At 44.8% G+C, this 17,915-nt stretch overlaps 2 protein-coding genes across 7 annotated transcripts in view; one reads left to right on the top strand and one right to left on the bottom strand.

The window, feature by feature from the left end:
* Nucleotides 1-11,742, bottom strand: part of HOOK3 (hook microtubule tethering protein 3) — a 93,639-nt gene extending 81,897 nt beyond the window's left edge. For 3 of the 4 annotated variants that reach the window (XM_032468490.1, XM_032468489.1, XM_032468491.1), the window contains exons 1-2: nt 11,518-11,742; nt 4,643-4,728 (exon numbers count right to left, since the gene is read on the bottom strand). In XM_032468490.1, coding sequence (XP_032324381.1) covers nt 4,643-4,728; nt 11,518-11,574 — 143 coding nt within the window. In that variant the 5' untranslated portion in view covers nt 11,575-11,742. The remainder of the gene's footprint in view (nt 1-4,642; nt 4,729-11,517) is intronic. The other variant, XM_032468492.1, reaches the window with a different exon arrangement.
* Nucleotides 11,743-12,091: 349 nt separating this feature from the next.
* RNF170 (ring finger protein 170) overlaps nt 12,092-17,915 on the top strand; it is a 29,644-nt gene continuing 23,820 nt past the window's right edge. The window contains exons 1-2 of one of the 3 annotated variants that reach the window (XM_032468494.1): nt 12,134-12,151; nt 17,350-17,425. The gene's annotated coding sequence lies outside the window, so the exon portion shown is untranslated. Of the gene's footprint in view, nt 12,152-17,167; nt 17,279-17,349; nt 17,426-17,915 lie in introns of all 3 variants that reach the window. The other 2 variants (XM_032468493.1, XM_032468495.1) reach the window with 2 other exon arrangements.

Genomic DNA, 17,915 nt, shown 5'->3' with positions numbered 1-17,915 from the left:
GAAAATACAGGAAAGGAAATCTTTTCAATAAAAGTGAAGAAAAAAAAAAGATCCTTATATCTTATACAAAAAGTAACTCAAAATACACCACAGCCCTAAATCTAAGCACTGAACTATGCAACTTCTAGAGGAAGACACAGGAGAAAATCTTAGTGAGCCTGGGTTTGGTAACGATTTCTTAATACAATTAAAAAAAAAAAACAACCCACATGAACTAAAAAAAAAAAATTATTATTAAATAAAAACTATTTAATAAAAATTAAAAGTTTAAAACTTTTGCTCTGCAAAGACACTGTTCAGAAAACCAAAAGGGAAGCCAAAGGCTGGGAGGAAATACTTTAAAACATACATCTGGAGAAAGGACTTGTATTTGGAATATATAAAGTACTCCAAATTCAGTAAGACAAACAATCCAATTAAAAAATTGGCAAAAGATTACAGCAAACAAATCACCAAAGAAGACATGTATATATATATATGTGTGTGTGTGTGTATGGCAAATACCAGAAAAGATGTCAGCATCACTAGTCATCAACAGAAATACAAGTGAAATCCACGATGAAGTACCACTAGGCAGCCACTAAAATTAAAAAGACCAACCTTAGCAAGAGTGGGTGAGGCTGCGACACTGACAACTGGAACACTGACGCACTGCTTGCGGAAATACACGATACACCACTTTGGAAACAGTCTGGCAGTTTTTTTAAATATTAAACATATACCTCCCATAGGAATTTTGCCCAAGAGAAATGAAAGCATGTTTCCATACAAAGATGTGTACACTGAGGTCCACGGCAGCTTTATCTGCAATAGCCAGCAGCCCAGATAGCCCAGATGTTCAGCAGCCGACGAATGGAGGTGTGGACTGGGGCGCAGCCACACAATGGAATGGGTAGGAACTACACTAACACAGGCAACAATGTGAATGGATCTCCAAATAATTATGCCGCCTGAAAGAAGCCACACCCTCTCCCTCAGAAAACAGAATGGACTGTGAGTCCTTTTACATACATTTCTGTAAAATGCAAATTAATCCATAGCAACAGAAAGCTAGTCCGCGGTTGCCCTGGAGATGGGAATGGGGTGGCTGGAAGGACGGACTGAGGAAACTTTGAAGTGATCGATACATTCATTTATCTTGCTAGTTTCCTGGGAATCCCCATGGGTGAAAAAATGATCAAATTCTACACTCTAAAAAATGAGCAATTTATTGTACATCAATTTCATCTCACTCAAGCTGTTAAAAAAAGCAGGGGGGAAGCGCTGAAGAGAAATGAGCTGTCGAACCATGAAAAGACATGGAGAAACCTCAAATGTGTATTGCTAAGTTAAAAAAAAGCCAGTCTGGAAAGGCTACACCCTGTGTGATTCCAACTCATGACATTCTGGAAAAGGCAAAACGGTGGAGACAGTAAAAAGATCGGTGATTGCGGGGATGGGTGGGGGAGACTAGGTGGAGCCTGGGATTTTCAGGGCAGAAACTATCCTGTGTGATACTGCAGCGAAGGATGCACTTGTCTATACCCATAGAATGTACAACACAAAGTGAGCTCTAATGGGCTGACTATGATGTACCAACACAGGTTCATCAGGGGTAACAAGGCACCTCTCCGGTGGGCGATGTTGACAGTGGGAAGGCTCTGTGTGGGGTGGGGCAGGGAGCATGTGGGAACTTGCCTTACTTTTCATTCAACTTTTAAATACTTCTTTTATACATAAAATTTACCATTTAAGCCATTTTTAAGCGTCCAGTTCAGTGGCCCTGAGTCATTCATACTATTTGCAACAGTCACCACCATCCACCTCCAGCCAGAACTTTTCCATCATCCTGTACTGAAACTTTTTTCCATTCAATTTTGCTGTGAACTTAAAACTGCTCTAAAAATACCAGTCTATTAATAATTAAAAACAAAAAACAGACAGACATGAACCTACATGGACAGACAGAAAGAGAGAAGACAGCAAAATGATAGAAGCTGGAAAGCAGAGGAACAGGAAATGACTTAAAAGACTAGAGAACGAGAAATAAATTACAGTAACAATAAGCTGCCTAGATCTATTCATATTTGATTACATTTCTACTAAAACTACAAAAAGATACAGGTTTCCACTCATCAGCTCAGACAAAATGACAAGACTTGCTATTTCCAGTAAAATCCACTTCTTGGCACCACACTCTGCCAGCTTCCTCAGACCTCTGGTCCCTCTGCTGGGAGACATTTTAAGCGACAACTGAATGTCAAAGTTCTTCAAGGCGCAGGCTGCACATTTTTTTCTTCTTACCCCATATTCTTTCCTGAGTGATTTAATCCACACTTATGGCTTCAATTAAGAGATACTCAAGTTAGCATCTGTCGTTTGGACTCCGTTCTGAACGCCAGCCCTGTAGAGTCAACCGATGACTTAGAAACTTTCGCGACTTTCTCTGTAGTTTGCCTGTTAGTTGCAATTTTGTTTCCGTGGTTATTTAAAATCTGTTTTCCCCAAGTAATAAACTCTTGGAACAGAATTACCCTGTGGGCTGTGGCTCAAGCTTGTATCACCAGTGCTGGACACAAAGTAGCCATTCAATAAACATCAGAGGGGTGCGGTACAGCTCCCGCTTAGCTTATTAGCATGAGGGAGATTCTGGGTTCAGTCCCCAGTACCTCCATCAAAAACAAAACAAAAACAATAAATATCAAACTGACAAAGGAGGAAGCTTCCGTGAAGCTGTATTATAGAATTATTTAAAATAGACAATACATAATAGGAATGAATCTCGCAGTCGTCATGCTGAGTGAAAGAAGTCCGACACACACGAGCGTGCCCTGCGTGATTCCATTTATGGGAATGAATGGTGTAAAGTCAGAATCACGGCTGTCTCTGGGCCAAGCGCACTGATTAGGGAGGAGAACCACCTCGGGCCTAGAAATGTTATAGATTTCAGTCTGGGTGGTACTCACACGGATGTGTGTAAACATGCATGTGTATACACACAATATACACATACATACACACACACACACAAATTCTTCACTTTTTTCCCTATGCTTTTCTGTCTGTTATACAACAACAAAAGGAAAAAAAGGAAAGCATTTTGGAAAAAAGAAAGGTAAAAAAGTAAACACTGATGAGAAACATGCCACAAGGCTGACAAATTAGAAAAACCACTTTGCAGAACAGAATGTATGTTATGTTCATCATCTGGCAAGATAATACACACTTACAGTCTTTCTCCTGGTTTCTACGATTGATAGAAATCCTACCCAAATGAACCTGAGCAGGAAATCCATTCACTGACAACATACCTGGAAAGCTCACTTCGCTGGGCCCATTTACCCACAAATTACTGTTAGTAAGAACTGCAGAGGAGTGTTCTAGACCACTCAGATCTCAGCGTCATTAGGGCACCACTCAAAGGCGACCACGCACACCACAAGACCACTCTTCCGAGAGTGCTCTAGCAGGGCTGGGCAGGTCAGGTTCCCAGCCAGCCCTGTCGAGCTGGAGGGATGTACCACGTAAGGAATGGCAGAGAGACAGAAAGCTGTACTTTCCCAGCAAGAACCTCAATGGGAAAGGCCAGCAGGTTCTCTGAAATGCAGGCCCTTGAGATGCGCCTGAGATGGGGAGCTCTACAAAGCTCACTGCAATGCACGTTTAAAGACAGTATTGATACTCAACACAGAGTCAGGGAATCGCAGTGAGTCAGTATGCGGATTTTTTTAATGTCATCAGGCTGATGAGTGCCCAGGGCTTCAAAAGACAAAAGTCTCTCCCCAGTCACATCAAACCTAATGACATCTTAAATTCACAGGTAATCCTTTATTTGAAAAAGTCCTAGGTCAAAAGTTGAAAACAACCATACAATATCATTTTTTTTCAATTATTATGCTTTCAAAGTGCTTAGCTAGGAAAGAATCAGGCTTGTTTTCTATGTTCCAAACAAATATTTCATTCTTTTAGTCAGTCAGTAAACAGAGCACCCAAGATGCAGACTGAACCAAGAGAAGTGCTGATGTCTGCCCATTTTGGAGCTACAAAGAAGGGCATTTTCATCCGGCTCTCCCCAAAGCCAGGTACTGCCCTAGGTGCTAGGATACAGTGGTGAGCATGACAAATTCCCTGCCCCTACAGGAGCTTCTACTGTAAGAGCGTGCGTGTGTGTGTGTCTACAGGGGGGTGGCGGGAACAGCAGATAACAAATAAACAAGCAAAATACATGGTATATGAGATGGTGTCACCTACTTCTGAGAAGCACACTTTAAAGAGACACAGAGCTCAGGGGAACGGCTGCAGTTTATTGACACAGGGGTGGTCACGGAAGGCCTTGCTGATAAGACCTTTGCCCAAACTCCTAAGGAAAGGGTGATCCTCTGAGATTCTCCTATAATGGCCAAATCAGGACATCAGCATGGAAATGTCCGCCACACTTAACGATAGAAAACACAGGAACGCATGGCTCTGCTGAAGCCATTGCTACACTGTTACTGTGGCCCCAGCCGACCTTGCAGCTGGTCGGCCTCTGCCTGAACACCTGGCCGCGCGGGGCTCTCGGTCCATGTGCAACACGTTGACTTTATTTTTGGTCCCTGTTTTCAATCTAATAAATATCCCTGTACAAGAACATGTACAAAAAGATAAAGCAATTGATTCTTACATCTTCTGAAGAACCTGGGCCATCACAACCCCATTCGTTAAATCTTCCACGGTCTGGCATGGTGCATCTACATTAAATGTCTGGATCTGGAAGAAGAAAAAAAAGGGGGGGGGGGGAGATTCCATGGTTAACTGCACAGAAGAATTCTTAGGGTTCTTTTACCTCATCTTAGGAGGTGAATACATTTCAAAAAGCAGAACAGTGAGAAATGTTTTCCCTTAATGGGAAATTTCCTGCAGGCTGTTACTGCAAGTTCTTCCTTTTGGTAAAAGGGAAATTGTGGTGGATACTGGGTGACTTCCCAGCATTCACTCTCCTTACAGATGATCATCTAGGAAAGGCATGGTACCTGCATGCCCTCTGCCAGTGACTGACTCAGGGGTACCCAGGCAAGGACAATTTGGTCCAAACAGAGGCAAAGAGAGGCTTACTTGGGCTTCTGGGAAAGAAAAGCCAGTCTCCTCTTGCTGCGAGTTAAGTATGTTGGTTGCCTCAATTACTACGAGCAGTAATCCTGGGACTGTCAGGATGAGGCCAATGCAGTGGATGGCTGAGAAGAGGGCTAGAAAGAACGAGGCCCTTGAGGCCCAAACTGAGCCACTGAACGCCTCCTATTACGTGAGATAAATTTCTTCTTGAAGTCTGGCCAGGATTTGAGATTTCTTTTACTCAGAACCAAAATGTCTTTATACAGATGTAGAAATCACATCACAAGAAATTACGGTTAGGTTAGATATTCAACTGACTTTCACTTTAATTCTATTCTTGATTAGAAGGAACATATGTGGCCGAGAATTAGTAGAAATTATTCTGAGTGAGATAATACAGCTGAGCCAACAACGATGCTACTCAGTAGTGCAACCGGGACTTCGAAGGAAATAAATCACTGAGAACACAGAGATGCAGGCCACGCGCTGCAGTTTACAGGTTAGTAACGGGAATCGGAGGAAGAGACGGAACAGGAGAGCGGGCAGAAGGGTCAAAGACGGGGTTGAAAAAGGGAGTGCTATTGTGCAAAATCTCATAAGCCACCAGGGCAAGGGGAGTAAGCAAAGGATTCTAAGCAGGAGAGAGAGGCCATGAGATTCACATCGCATAAGGGTCATACCAGCTGCAGGATGAAGAAAGGATCGCAGGAACAGGCAGGGAGACTTATTTCAATAGGTTTATACGTTAAAACAGATGAGGTCAAACCAGGGAGTGACACTGGAAATAATGTGCAGGTGACCATCTGTCTCCACACACATTTTTGCTTACGGGGTTATATTCCTAGAAGTAAAATTGATAGATCAAAGTGTACAGACGTTTTAAGGTTTTTGATAAGTTCTGTCAAACTGCCCTTAATAAATGCTGTAGCAATTTACTAACAGTCAGTGAGCATCCAGTTCTCTGTGTGGCATCATCTACCAAATCTCTTTTTAAAAAAAAATAACTATTAGCAAGTGCAGTTAATAGCATCCTCGCATCTTCTACAGTCTTGTGGGAAGTGATGGTTATGGCGGTGGAAACTAAGGAAATGACCTTAAACATCACACAGCAAGTGGTTTTTACTTAGGTGTCCCCTTGGGAGAGGTGATGGAGAGAGGCCCTTCCAGGCCACCCCCCTGACACGAACCTTATAAGGAGCAAAAGCACAATAAACCCTTAGTAAATTAATAAATGGTACAAAAAAGCATCACCCGTAGGAACTGATACTGAATTTTACTCCACACTCTCTCCAGCTGTCTCCTCAATGGTAACGTGGGAACAAATGTAGTTTAAAAGACATAAACACCCACTTCCACTTTACAGTGGCTGAATCAACCTCTTTTGCGTGGGCTTAGAATGAAAAAGAGGCAGTGGTGCGGGGCCACCCCCCTTCACCTCTTTGTCACCAACCTGAGCACGATGCCTGATGCGAAAGAGCCCTCAATGAATTTGCCCTGAATGTACAGAACTAATTCCATCTCCGGTTTTGCTCCCGCTTTGCCGGCTGTGTGACCTTGGATATGCCACTTTACCTCTCAATATCAGTTTTCTAATCTAGAAATTGGGACAAAAACCCCTTACGGAGGGATGTGTGGCTTAAAGCAGGAATGAGAAAATAAATGCACAGGAGGAATTTGGAACAGTGGAAGGCAGCAGTGCCCACACCTGGACGTACCCCCGAATCATCTGGGAAGCTGGAGGAGGCTGGGAGTCTATTTTTAAGAAGTTCATCAAATAATTCTCATGCGGCAGGGCCCCAGGCTGGCATTTGGAACCCTCTGGTCCAAAGCACTGCTAAATGTAAGGGAGGAAATTTCAGAAAAACTGCCTCTGGACAATCAGAATGAAAAAACCCAATAAAGCAGGTAACTCAATGACGCAAGTAATTGAGTCGTAAGACTGTATCTGTTTCTCTCTTAGGACTTAAAACTATTTTCATTTTGATTTTTGAAATGTGGCTTGCAAATAATTATTTTCTCTGAATTGGCTTGCTCATGAGGGCTACAGGATGTCTGCCTCTGCTTTGCCATGAAAGCAGAGGCAGATTCCGGCGAAACTGCCTCTACAGAGTTTCCTTTTGGGGCAAGGAAAACATTCTTGGAATTAGATAGTATGGTGGCCCCACCCTGTGATCATACCACAAAGCACTGAACTTCACACTTGAAAAGAATGGATTTTATGGTATGTGTATTTTAATTTTTAAAAAATCTATCACTTACCTGTTCTCATAGACTCTGAGTTAGAATCTACAGAACGTTTCAGGATAGCAGTTTGGTAAAATTGAGAGATAATTATGCCTAACCGCATTAGGGCGTGAAACTCCTCCTGACGGGTCATAACCTCGCTTTTAACTCCAAGACACTCTAGTGACACCGCCCAAGTTCCACCTCCCTCTCCCCCACCAAAGTGTGAGAGGAGTGAAGAGCGAGATCACCTGGAATGACTCTCCTGAGCCAAGATTCTCAACCAGAGACAAGTGTGCTCCCTATGAGACAGTTTTTGTTATAACAACTAGGTGGGTGCTTTTGGCATCTGGTAGGTAGAGACCAGAGATGCTACTATGAAATACCCTACGATGCACAGCGCGGTGCCCACAACCAAAAGGGTCCCGCCTGGAATGTCAATAAAGCCAAAGCTAACAAGCCCTGCTCTGGAGCCGTGGTTCTCCAAGCGTCACTAACAACAGAATCACCTGGAAACCTGTTGGTAATGCAGAATCTCAGGCCCTAGACCAGCTCTACTGAATGACAGATTCGGGACCCAGGGCTTAGCAATCAGCATTTTAACGAGCCCTCCAATGATGCTGATTGATACTAATGCTTAAGAAGCACATCTTAAGGGGGGAGGGTATAGCTCAAGTGGTAGATCACTTGCCTAGCATGCAAGACGTCCTGGGTTCAATCCCCAGTTCCTCCTCTGAAAATAAACAAACAAATCTAATTACTTCCCCACAGCAGAGTAGGGCGGAGATAGAAAGAAACCAGTCTTAGGGGGGATGTAGCGGGGAGGGCAGAGCTCAGGGGCAGAGCACATGCTTAGCATGCACAAGGTCCTGGGTTCAACTCCCGGTACATCCAGGAAAAAATAAAGAATGCAGGGGGCGGGGAATGTACCAGCCTAAAAAAAAATAAACCACACCCATCTTAGTGTTCAATTGAATGAAGTCAAAACACAGAGATGGCGTGACTTAGTACGAAAAAAATCTGCATTTGAACCCAGGTGACCTAATTTCAGAACCTATACTCAAAACTAACGTTATATTGGCCCTCAGTTAAAAAAAAAGAAAGAGAGAAAATTAAAACTTTGAGTAGAATGGAGTTAGGAGGAGCAGAGGAGATGGGGGAGATACCACCATTAAAAATGCTACCTTCCCTAATTCCAAGCACTAGTGTGCATTTCACAGGCCGCGCAACATGAAAATGACAAGGACGTGTTACTGTCGCTGGGCTTCCAGAAGAAAGATACCTGAGCCTACGGGATGATGGTTCTTTTTCCACTTAGCATCTTGCCCTTAACTGGTTTTTTCGGTCTCTTAAACCTAGGAAAGGGCAATCATCTCACGCACCCATTCAGGAAATTAGGCTTGACAGGTGTAATAGGTAGGGCAGAGTTTTCTAACAGGTAAGAGTCCATTTTGACTCAGAGGGTGGAGAAAGAGTGGAAAATTTCCGGCACATCCTGCTGAACTTGCTTGCTACAGAGGCTCTGCTTTGGAATTTAAACTTAAGCTCTTTTTTGATAGGATGATACTTGGTCTCTTCACGGGCATTCCTCTTGCAACAAAAATGTGGAACATTTGGTTCTTGGGCTAGTGAGCTCTCCGATACAATAGCAACGTATCCAGCATTTGGGGCAAGGAGATGGTCCGCGAAAATGAATCTCTGCAGAGGTAGCTAACAGTCATCCCTTCAAATGCCTGAGCTGTTATTAACTGTTTCTGGTGGAAAAACTGCTACGTACTATATGCCTCTAATCTCCAACTAAATGCTATGCAGTGAAAATAAACTTCGATCTGATATTCAGGAGCATAATTACGGTCTTCATTAACTGAACACAGAGGCTCTTCAAGTATCCCAGGCTGTCAGCTCAAAGATGGAATCACCCAGGCTGTGTGTACCCAAGCTCTTGGGTCTTCTCTGTTTCTGACAGCTGTGTGCATTTTGCTGAGGGTTGCAATTACCTTCCAACCTGCTGTGTGAAAAGCAACTGCACAGCCAAGTTGGCTAGAAGTTTATGCAAAGTAAATTATTCTAAATGGGAGTCTTCTCTTCAGGACTGTATAGTATACATTTCCCCCCTTATTTGGGGTTTTGGGATCGTGTTAGGCGTTAGCCTGGCATTCAGATACAAGGGAAGCTACTGGACTAAATGTACATTCTCAGCTGCCTCCGACATTTTCCACATAAACCTTTATTCTGCTTTCTTAATGACAACCACAAGGGAACAAACTCAACATTTAAGTTCAACTTTATTTTGCAACATTTCAATGTACAATATTTAAAAATGTTTCCAAATCTTTAAATTGTCTATCTTTGCTTGGACTCTGCCTCCCCATTTTTCATTGATAATCTCTAATGTCCCCCAGAAATTGTCCTTGACGAGGCTTCCACTGAAATTTCAAAAAGTCTTTTTTCTACAAAACCATATTCCTTGACCTCTCTCTACAGCTGATAACCAGCATTATCTGTTTTCTTAAAATTTGGCCAGATTTTTAATAGCTGCTCTTCGTGCTTTTCCTCTTCAAACTCCCCTCTGTAGTTTCTTTCTATTTTTATCAGCATTCCCCACTCAAATAATTGCACCCACGACCATCTTTTCGCAGATGCCGGTCAAACACACCTCTCTGTTTCCGTGGCTTGTCTTTCTAGACTTTAAACCATGTAGTCCTACTTCAGATTCAATCAGCTTCCGCATCTTTGCCCTCTTGCCCTTTTTTCCCCCTAGCACTGAGGAAGGCACTTTTTGCACAGACTCAAAAAAAAAAAAAAAAAAAAAAAGCACATCTTTAGATTCTCAATCTTCTGTTTGCAACCTCTGCCAAATCTATTCCTTTCACAGAATTAAAGAATGTGGTATTTCTTTCCATTATCTCTCCGCTGCCTAGTCAAACTTTGGCCGCATTATGCAGTTTATCTGTTTTTCTCTCCTCTTAAATACAGTGGTGAAACCCATTTGAAGCTGGAACCCATTACAGCTGTAAGCTGCATGTTAACTACATATTATTGCAAACAATCTGAAATGCCAAGAATGCTCTGATATAAAAGTTACTCAATATGTCAAGCTCTGCTCTTGCACATACTGTTTCAGAAAGCATAACATGATTTGTGATATAAGACAAATTATGAAAATCTCACACTATTGTCATTACCTTTGTTACAACCAACCTAAGGCTCCTCTAATCTTTCCACCCAAATGCCCCCACACAGGAGTAATGTCTACACTCCAGGGATCTAAACTTGCCACCCAAGACACCACTAAACGGCATTTATTTGGCATCTGTGTTTTACCTGGAACATTAACACAAGTGCTGTAGTCATCTCCATAAGTGTGTTTGTGTTTTACTCCAAAGTGGTATTTAACGATTTTATCAGTGAGAAAAATGAATGCTCCTAAAAGAGGCACCAGGTTTATCCTGTGGCTCTGCAGATCTACACACACACACACACACACACACACACACACACCCGTCCCCTCCCCCCCCCAGGAACCGACACCCTGTTTGAGAAACACACAAGCTTGGTTTCATGTCCAACTATTGAAGAGGCTGCTACAGGCACGGCCGTTGCCATCAGAACTGAACACATGTTTAAACTAACATACGAGAATTTTAATAAGCATTTAATAACTTAAAATTAGAATCCCACAACGCTGTCCCCCAAATGTCGAGTTCCATGGCTGATGCCCAGACCCCTTCCAGATTAATTTGATCCTGAGTGCCTTTAATAAGCATCTCCGCACCGCTGACTCTCTCATCGCTCAAGTGCATCCCGCATCCCAGGTACCGGCCTCCGGGTGCCTCCCCGGATTTCCCCTGCCCTCTCTCCCCGGGCGGCTCGTCCCTCCAGGGGCTGCGCTCCATCCCGGCGAGCGTGACAACAAAGGCAGGAGCGGCGGACCGGGTCCCGCGGGCCTCCCCGGCGGCGCGGGGCGCGGGGCCGCTGCCCTGGAGACAGTGCCGCCCGCACCCCGTCCTCAGCCTCCACCCAGCACCTCAGGCCCGGCAAGTTTCCCCCGGACCCGGGCCGGGCCTCCCGCGGTGTAGACGCGGCCCGCACCGGCGTCCCCGGCTCCCCGCCCAGGCCCCGGATGTGACGGCAACGCCGCCCTCGGCGCTCGCCCCGGCGCGGGGGGATCCCGGGACGGCGGCCTGGGGAAGGGGGCCTCCCGGCCCGCCGGCCGCCACCTACCCAAGTGAGGAGGCTCTCGCACAGCTCCACCCGCTCCAGGGACTCCACGTTGAACATCTTCCCGCCGGGGCTCGCGGCCGCCCCGCCTCGCCAGGAAGCCTGCGGCTCGGCCTGGGGCTGCGTCCGAGGGTCGCCCGCCCGTCCTCCGCCCGGCCGCCGACTCCGTCCGGCCCTGGCAGCGGCTCCCGCAGCGTCACCGGCGCCCCTCCTCCTCCTCCTCCTCCTCCTCCGGCCCCTCGGGACCGCGCGCCGCCGCCGCCGCGCGCCCCCGCCGCCCGCCCCGCCCGCCGCCGGCCCGCCGCCCCCGCACCCCGCAGCCCGCACCCCGCACCCCACTGCCCGGCAGCCGCCCGAGAGCCCGGCCTGGCCCGACCGCGGCCGCCCAGCACTGCGCAGCACCGCGCCCGCCGCCCGCCGGCCCGCTGCGTGTCCCCCCCGCCCCGCGCGCGCCCGACCCCGCCGCCGGGTCCCCGCCCGCGCCCTCACGGAAGCGCGGCAGTGCGCGTGCGCCGCGCCCGCGCTCCCAGCCCGGAGGACGCAGCTAGTGGTCGCCCGGGAGGGTGGCGGGGCGGCCCGGAAACAGTCTGTGCCCTCGGTCACCGGGAGCTGGCGAGGTGTCCTCCGCGGTGCAGAGGTACGCGGGCCGGGCGCCGGCGGGGCCCCGGCGTGGGCGGGGCGGCGGGGGTCTAGGCGGCCGCCCGGCCCTCCGCGGGGTGGCAGTCGCCGCCTCCGGAGGCCGGGCGGCCCCTGGGCGCCCGCGCGGGGCGGCCGACGTGGCGGGCCCCGGAAGCGAGTTACTCCCAGTCGGGACGGGGTGTGCGGGGGCCGTCAGCCCGGGAGGACCCCGACAGTGCCCGGGGCCCGTCCCTCCTTCCTCGGTGGCCAGGGGATCAGTCTTTCCGGAGCTGTCACCTCTCCAGAGGCGTGAATCTCTGCAGGGTTACTGATGAATTGTTATGCGACCCAACATGTGCAGCCAAGTGCAAAGGACGTACATATTTAAGGAGTAATTAGTAATTAAACACCTAGGTAAAAACAGAGAGCATTGCAGGTACCCCAGGAGTCCCAACCACACCTTGTGTTCCTTTCGGAGCACCATGCCCTCCCTAGACGGACTTTTGTGATACCCACTTTCTTGCTTTTCCTATAGCTTTTCCACCTACGGATGCTTGCCTAAACCATACAGTTTTACTTTACCTTTTTTAAAAATTTTTACCGAGTGGTTTTGAAGTAATAGTAAGTTTGCGCACACCTATAGGTAATTTTCATTGCTGTCTAGTACTCCATTGTATGAATATGACAGTATAGCCATTCTACTGTTGACGGGCATTTTCTTGTTCCAGTTTGGGGCCAACTAGGAACAGTGCTAAAGGCATTCATATCCCTAGACACTAGTGCACGTGTCTGTAGGATACATGCTTTGGGGTTCTAAAATTGTTGAGTCATAGGATGTGCATAATTTTACCAGGTCATGCCAAACTTTTATTTGGGATGCAGGAAAGTTAACTTCCCAGGACACATCTTCATTTGGTTTAAGGTTCCTGGAGCCCCCCCCCCCCCACTTTTCCCATTAAGACTAGGTTTTTTCATTGAGCTTTCAGACCTGCAGATGCAGCATTGAGTTGTTGGGGTTTTTTTGCAGGGGGGTGGGGAGGGGGCGGGGGTGGTAACTAGGTTGGCTCATTTATTTATATATATAAATTTTTTTAAAATTGAGGTATTGGGGATTGAACCCACGACTCTACCACTGAGCTATACCCTCCTCCCCCAGCAGTGAGTTTAATGATGCTTTGCAAAGTACTAATTACCGGTTCACACATGGTGATTTTTTGTTTTGTGAACGGAGACCATCTTCTCAGTGGTGTTTCTTTTCAACATTCCTCCCCACACCAAGGGCAGAGAAACCTTTAGAAGTGATCAGATGCATCTCACCTGCCTTGTTTACTCTGTTGGTGCCTCTGGATCTTTGTCAAACCAGAGTTCCTACATTCCAGGTTATCTCTGTAGGATCCCTGGCACTTTCAGTGACCATTAACTCTTGTTAGGCGAGTAAAGGGAGCACGTCACCCTGATGCCCGTGCAACGCCCTGTCTTTGGATGTGGATCATTTCTGGAAGGCCTGTAGTGTGATCACCTATGCTTCAGCTGCTCTGGTTTTCAGGGCAGAGTTGACCTCAGCCTCCTGTCTCCGGTTTGATGGCTTACCCACAATGCATTTGTGCATGATGTGCAATGTTCTTTTTTTTTTTTTTAATTTTATTTAAGTATAGTTGATTTACAATGTTAGTTTCAGGTGTACAGCAGAGCGATTCAGTTATACATATACATACTTTTTTTTCAGATTATTTTCCATTATAGTTTATTACAAGAAATTGACTGTAGTTCCCTCTGCTATACAGTAGGTCCTTGTTGTTTATCTATTTTATACATAGTAACGTTTATCTATTAATCCAAAACTCCTAGTTTATAAATTTTTTTTATAATGGAGGTACCAGGGATTGAACCCGGGACCTCATGCATGCTAAGTGAGCGTACTGCCACCAAACTGTACCTACCCCTTGATATGCAGTGTTCTTGAGGTTTCATTTTGTAGTTCCAACCACCCTCAGTGAAGGAAATTATATTAAAAACTTCTTGGATGTAATTGTCTGCAAAAGCCATGTGCTCACCATGTTTCTACATGAGTTTGGGTAAAAAGACATAGAGTTTCTCCTTTGAAGTTATGGAATTTCCTGCATTTCCCTTATTTTTCTGTGTTGTTTCGTTTCTCCTGAAAACTTCGGAAAAGACAAAGGGAAGTGAGTGGAATGTGTCTTAGTTCTCTCCTTACTCCAGTTAGTTGGAGAATAGTTCTCAACAGCTGTTGATTGGATTCAAGTAAACATGGCGGTGTCCTTCCTGGCCATGTTCCAAGTTTATCCTGTCTTCCCAGGAAATATGTGCTTAGAGCTTTGATTAAAGAGAGCTTGAGATGCGACTTAGCGCAGCTGTGGGGAAGGCATGGCTAAGTTTCATCATGGTTCTACAGATTCCTTGAAGGTTGTTAAAAATAGTAATCAAACTATTGTAGCTTCCATTTATTGAGAGTCTGCCAAGCCATATGCTAAATGCCCTACCTTTATTATCTCATAAACTCCACAAAATAAGGCTGTTGTTGTTGTTTTGCCCAAAAAGTGATTGTTTGATATAGTTCAAGTTAATTTTATGCATTTTACAAATGAAGAAGCTGAGAGCCAGATTTTACATAGGTACACAGTTGTCTGACTCCAAACCTTACGCTATTTCAACATATTAAGCTGTTCCTCAATTACAAAGTCAGTCCTGGAAATCAGTTCTGCTTCTGTCAATTATCTGCCAATTTTTCTATCAATTATCAACCCCGTTTCCAAGATCTATGGTATTTTGTTTCTGTAAGTCTCAAAATGTAAGTTAAAAACAGGTAGTAGTGACTTGTTTTCATTTGACAAGATCCTATGAAATAGATCAGATACCATTTTTTATAAGTTTAATAACCTTCCCTTGGGGTTTCAAGCAAGCAGCATTTAGTGGCCATACAACGCATAAAACTCCCTGTGCACTGCTCACGGGACTGAGAGGTAGCCAGTGTGGCCACCTCCCAGTGCCCATCACGAGATCTTCAGAGGGCACCATCGGGGAACTGGGAGAGTCTAGGGTTCTTAGGTAAGACCGGGACTGGAGACAGACATTTTAAATCTTGGAGAACTGAAGCCTAATTTTCATCTCTCCAGGGAGGGAGCAGGCACTGACTTCTGTTTTTATTGTTAAAGTAATACATGCTTGAAAAAAATTTGGACTATTAGACTGTTTCCTGGAAAAGGAGAAAATCTGCCTCTCCCAGCCATGTTCCCCACTTGTAACCAATTTAACCTTTGGTATTTGTCTTTCCTGGTTTTTTTTTTTTTTTCTCTGATTGCAAAAATCTCTGAATCAGCAAAATGTGGTGGTAGAAGGAACTTAAGAAGTTCTCCAATCCAGCTTTTACATTTTACGGAAAGCGAGGGGTCCCCAAGAGCTGAAGTGGGGTCCTAGCTGTGGGAGCAGAACTGTGACTGAACTCCAGGGTCTTCGGGGCATGCTGTTATGGTCAGGCTCGAGTTGAGAGAGTGTGTTGTCGATCAAAATCAGCAGCCCTGTTCTGTCCCCAAGAAGTGAAAGCCGGGGGACCAAAGTTCAGCTTGATGCTGAAATTCATTTTCAGAATTGAGGTATGATACCATCTGCTCAAGCAGAAATTTTTTTATTTCTTTTTATTGCTTATCCTCTATGATCTTAGACTAGCCTCTTTCCAAACTGAGGTGGCGTTATAATACCTGATTTTTGAGCCACTGGCTCAAAAACAGTTCCTTTTTTTGGTTCTGATGATAGGGAGAACCACTGGCGGAAGTTAACTGTGGAAGTCCCCAGCAAGTCGGCCAGACACCATTAGCAGCCCTCCCGTGAGAGCTGGGGTTTCCACATGGCAGGAAAGAGCAGCAGACCCTCCGTTCCTCCCACTTACCAGCCATCTCCTCCCTTCCTACCCTCCCTCAGCCGCAGCGCCTTCTTTAATGATACTAGAATTCATGGAAGTAAGAAGTAACCCTGCATTTCAACAACACTGGGAACTTCCGCTCTAAAATGAGGCAAATAACATTACATGGTCCCACAATACTCAGAGTGTCGTGGATCTCTGAGTTCTTGGAAATGTGTATGAAACAGTATCTTAAGGGTGGAATTGGTAGAACTCATGTAATCATACAGTAGAATATATATTTTTAAAATTTTTATTTTTATTACTTTATTTTTTATTGCACTATGGTTGATTTACAATGTTGTGTTAGTTTCAGGTGTACAGCAAAGTAATCCAGTTATATAAGAATCTCTATGTAACTGATGCAGTAGAATTTGGTCACATTATCATTGATTACACCTGGAAGGACTTAGAAACAGAACCCATCCTTTTTTTTTTTTTAAGTACAAAGTGGTGAACTCCCTAAATGTACAACACAGGAGAAGATCCTCCCAGCTCTGTGAAGTAGATGGATTGAGTAATCAGAGCCCGGGAATCTGGCTGCGGGATAACATTTTGGTTACCTCTGAGTGATGCAAGTAGTTCCCACTACCCTTAGGACATTTGATACAACCACAACATCTCTAACGTAAACAGAGGAAACCCGACAAGATAAAAATCTAAATTGGCCACGTGGCTCACCCTGAGATTATCTGAGGCTCTTTCCTTCAAGTTCGGTTGACAGTTGATTTGGCTGTTCTTCTGAATACATTACTGACGTTTGGATTCTCTGAGTTTCCTGGTGTGTGCTTTCATAAAGAGTACTTGAAACCTGTCATCAGAAAGTTCCTGGTGCTTCAGGCCATTACTGTGTGTAAAGCTGGTGAAAGCTGCCTTTGATCTGTTTGTTTGCTTAAGTTTCTTCCACGAGAGGTAATTTTCTTCCTAGCAGCCAGCGGAGATTCTTTTCAAAAGCTTTAGACTTCCACACACCAAGTTTTCTTTTAACAGCGGCTCACCTGATTAATGGTGATATTGAATAAAACTGTTTTTCAGTGCAGTCGTTACATAAATACAGGATTTTAATTATGAATAGTCATATAACTTAATTGAATATTTATTTTCTTTATTTCCCTTTAGGTGTGTCTTATAAGCTTTTCAACTTAGCATTTGCCATCTGAAAAAATTAGGAATTGCCTGTGACATTTGGACTCTGATGTGGTTGGACTGTCTCCCCTCAAACCTATAGAAGTTGAGTATTACCACTTTTCTCTAGTTTAAGGTGTGGGAGAATTTCACACCCTTCCTTTTCTCTTCATAAGGAAATGCAGCCTCAGAGTGATTCCATATTCCAGGCAGTTCAAAGAATTCTGAACCATAAGCCGAGGTTAGTCCCAGGTGAGGCGAATAGTTTTTCAAGCACCAGAATTTTCATTAATTCAAGTAGTCTTCCTATAGTTTATAAATGTTCTCTAGCCTCCGTGTCTTTTACTTTTCAAATTACTAACACTAGAAGTAAGGTAAGCCACTCTTATTTAAGCATATATATTAGGTCCTACTGTGTACAGAGCACATACTAGGTAATTTAGGAATATTTACAGGAGAAGGCAATATGTTTCCTTCCCTACCTACACATGGTAAATTCTGTGCCACATGTTCAGTTCTATGAGGGAGAAGGGGGAACGTGATCTACTTGGAGAATTTATTTGCTATTCAGGGATAAGAAAAGTGCAGTTGAGCATGAGGAGTGTCTTTTTTTTTTTTTTCTTAAAATTAAAGGACTTAAGCTCGAAGAGGAAAGGCTATTTTTAAAAACTCTTTAAAAATGTAAATAGATGCTAAATTATAGTAATTATTTTCCTTAAAGGCAGTAGAATTCTATACCCTT

This window comes from Camelus ferus, chromosome 26, assembly GCF_009834535.1.
Source record: "Camelus ferus isolate YT-003-E chromosome 26, BCGSAC_Cfer_1.0, whole genome shotgun sequence".
Taxonomy (NCBI): Eukaryota; Metazoa; Chordata; class Mammalia; order Artiodactyla; family Camelidae; genus Camelus; species Camelus ferus.
This window is presented reverse-complemented; position numbering and strand designations above follow the sequence as displayed.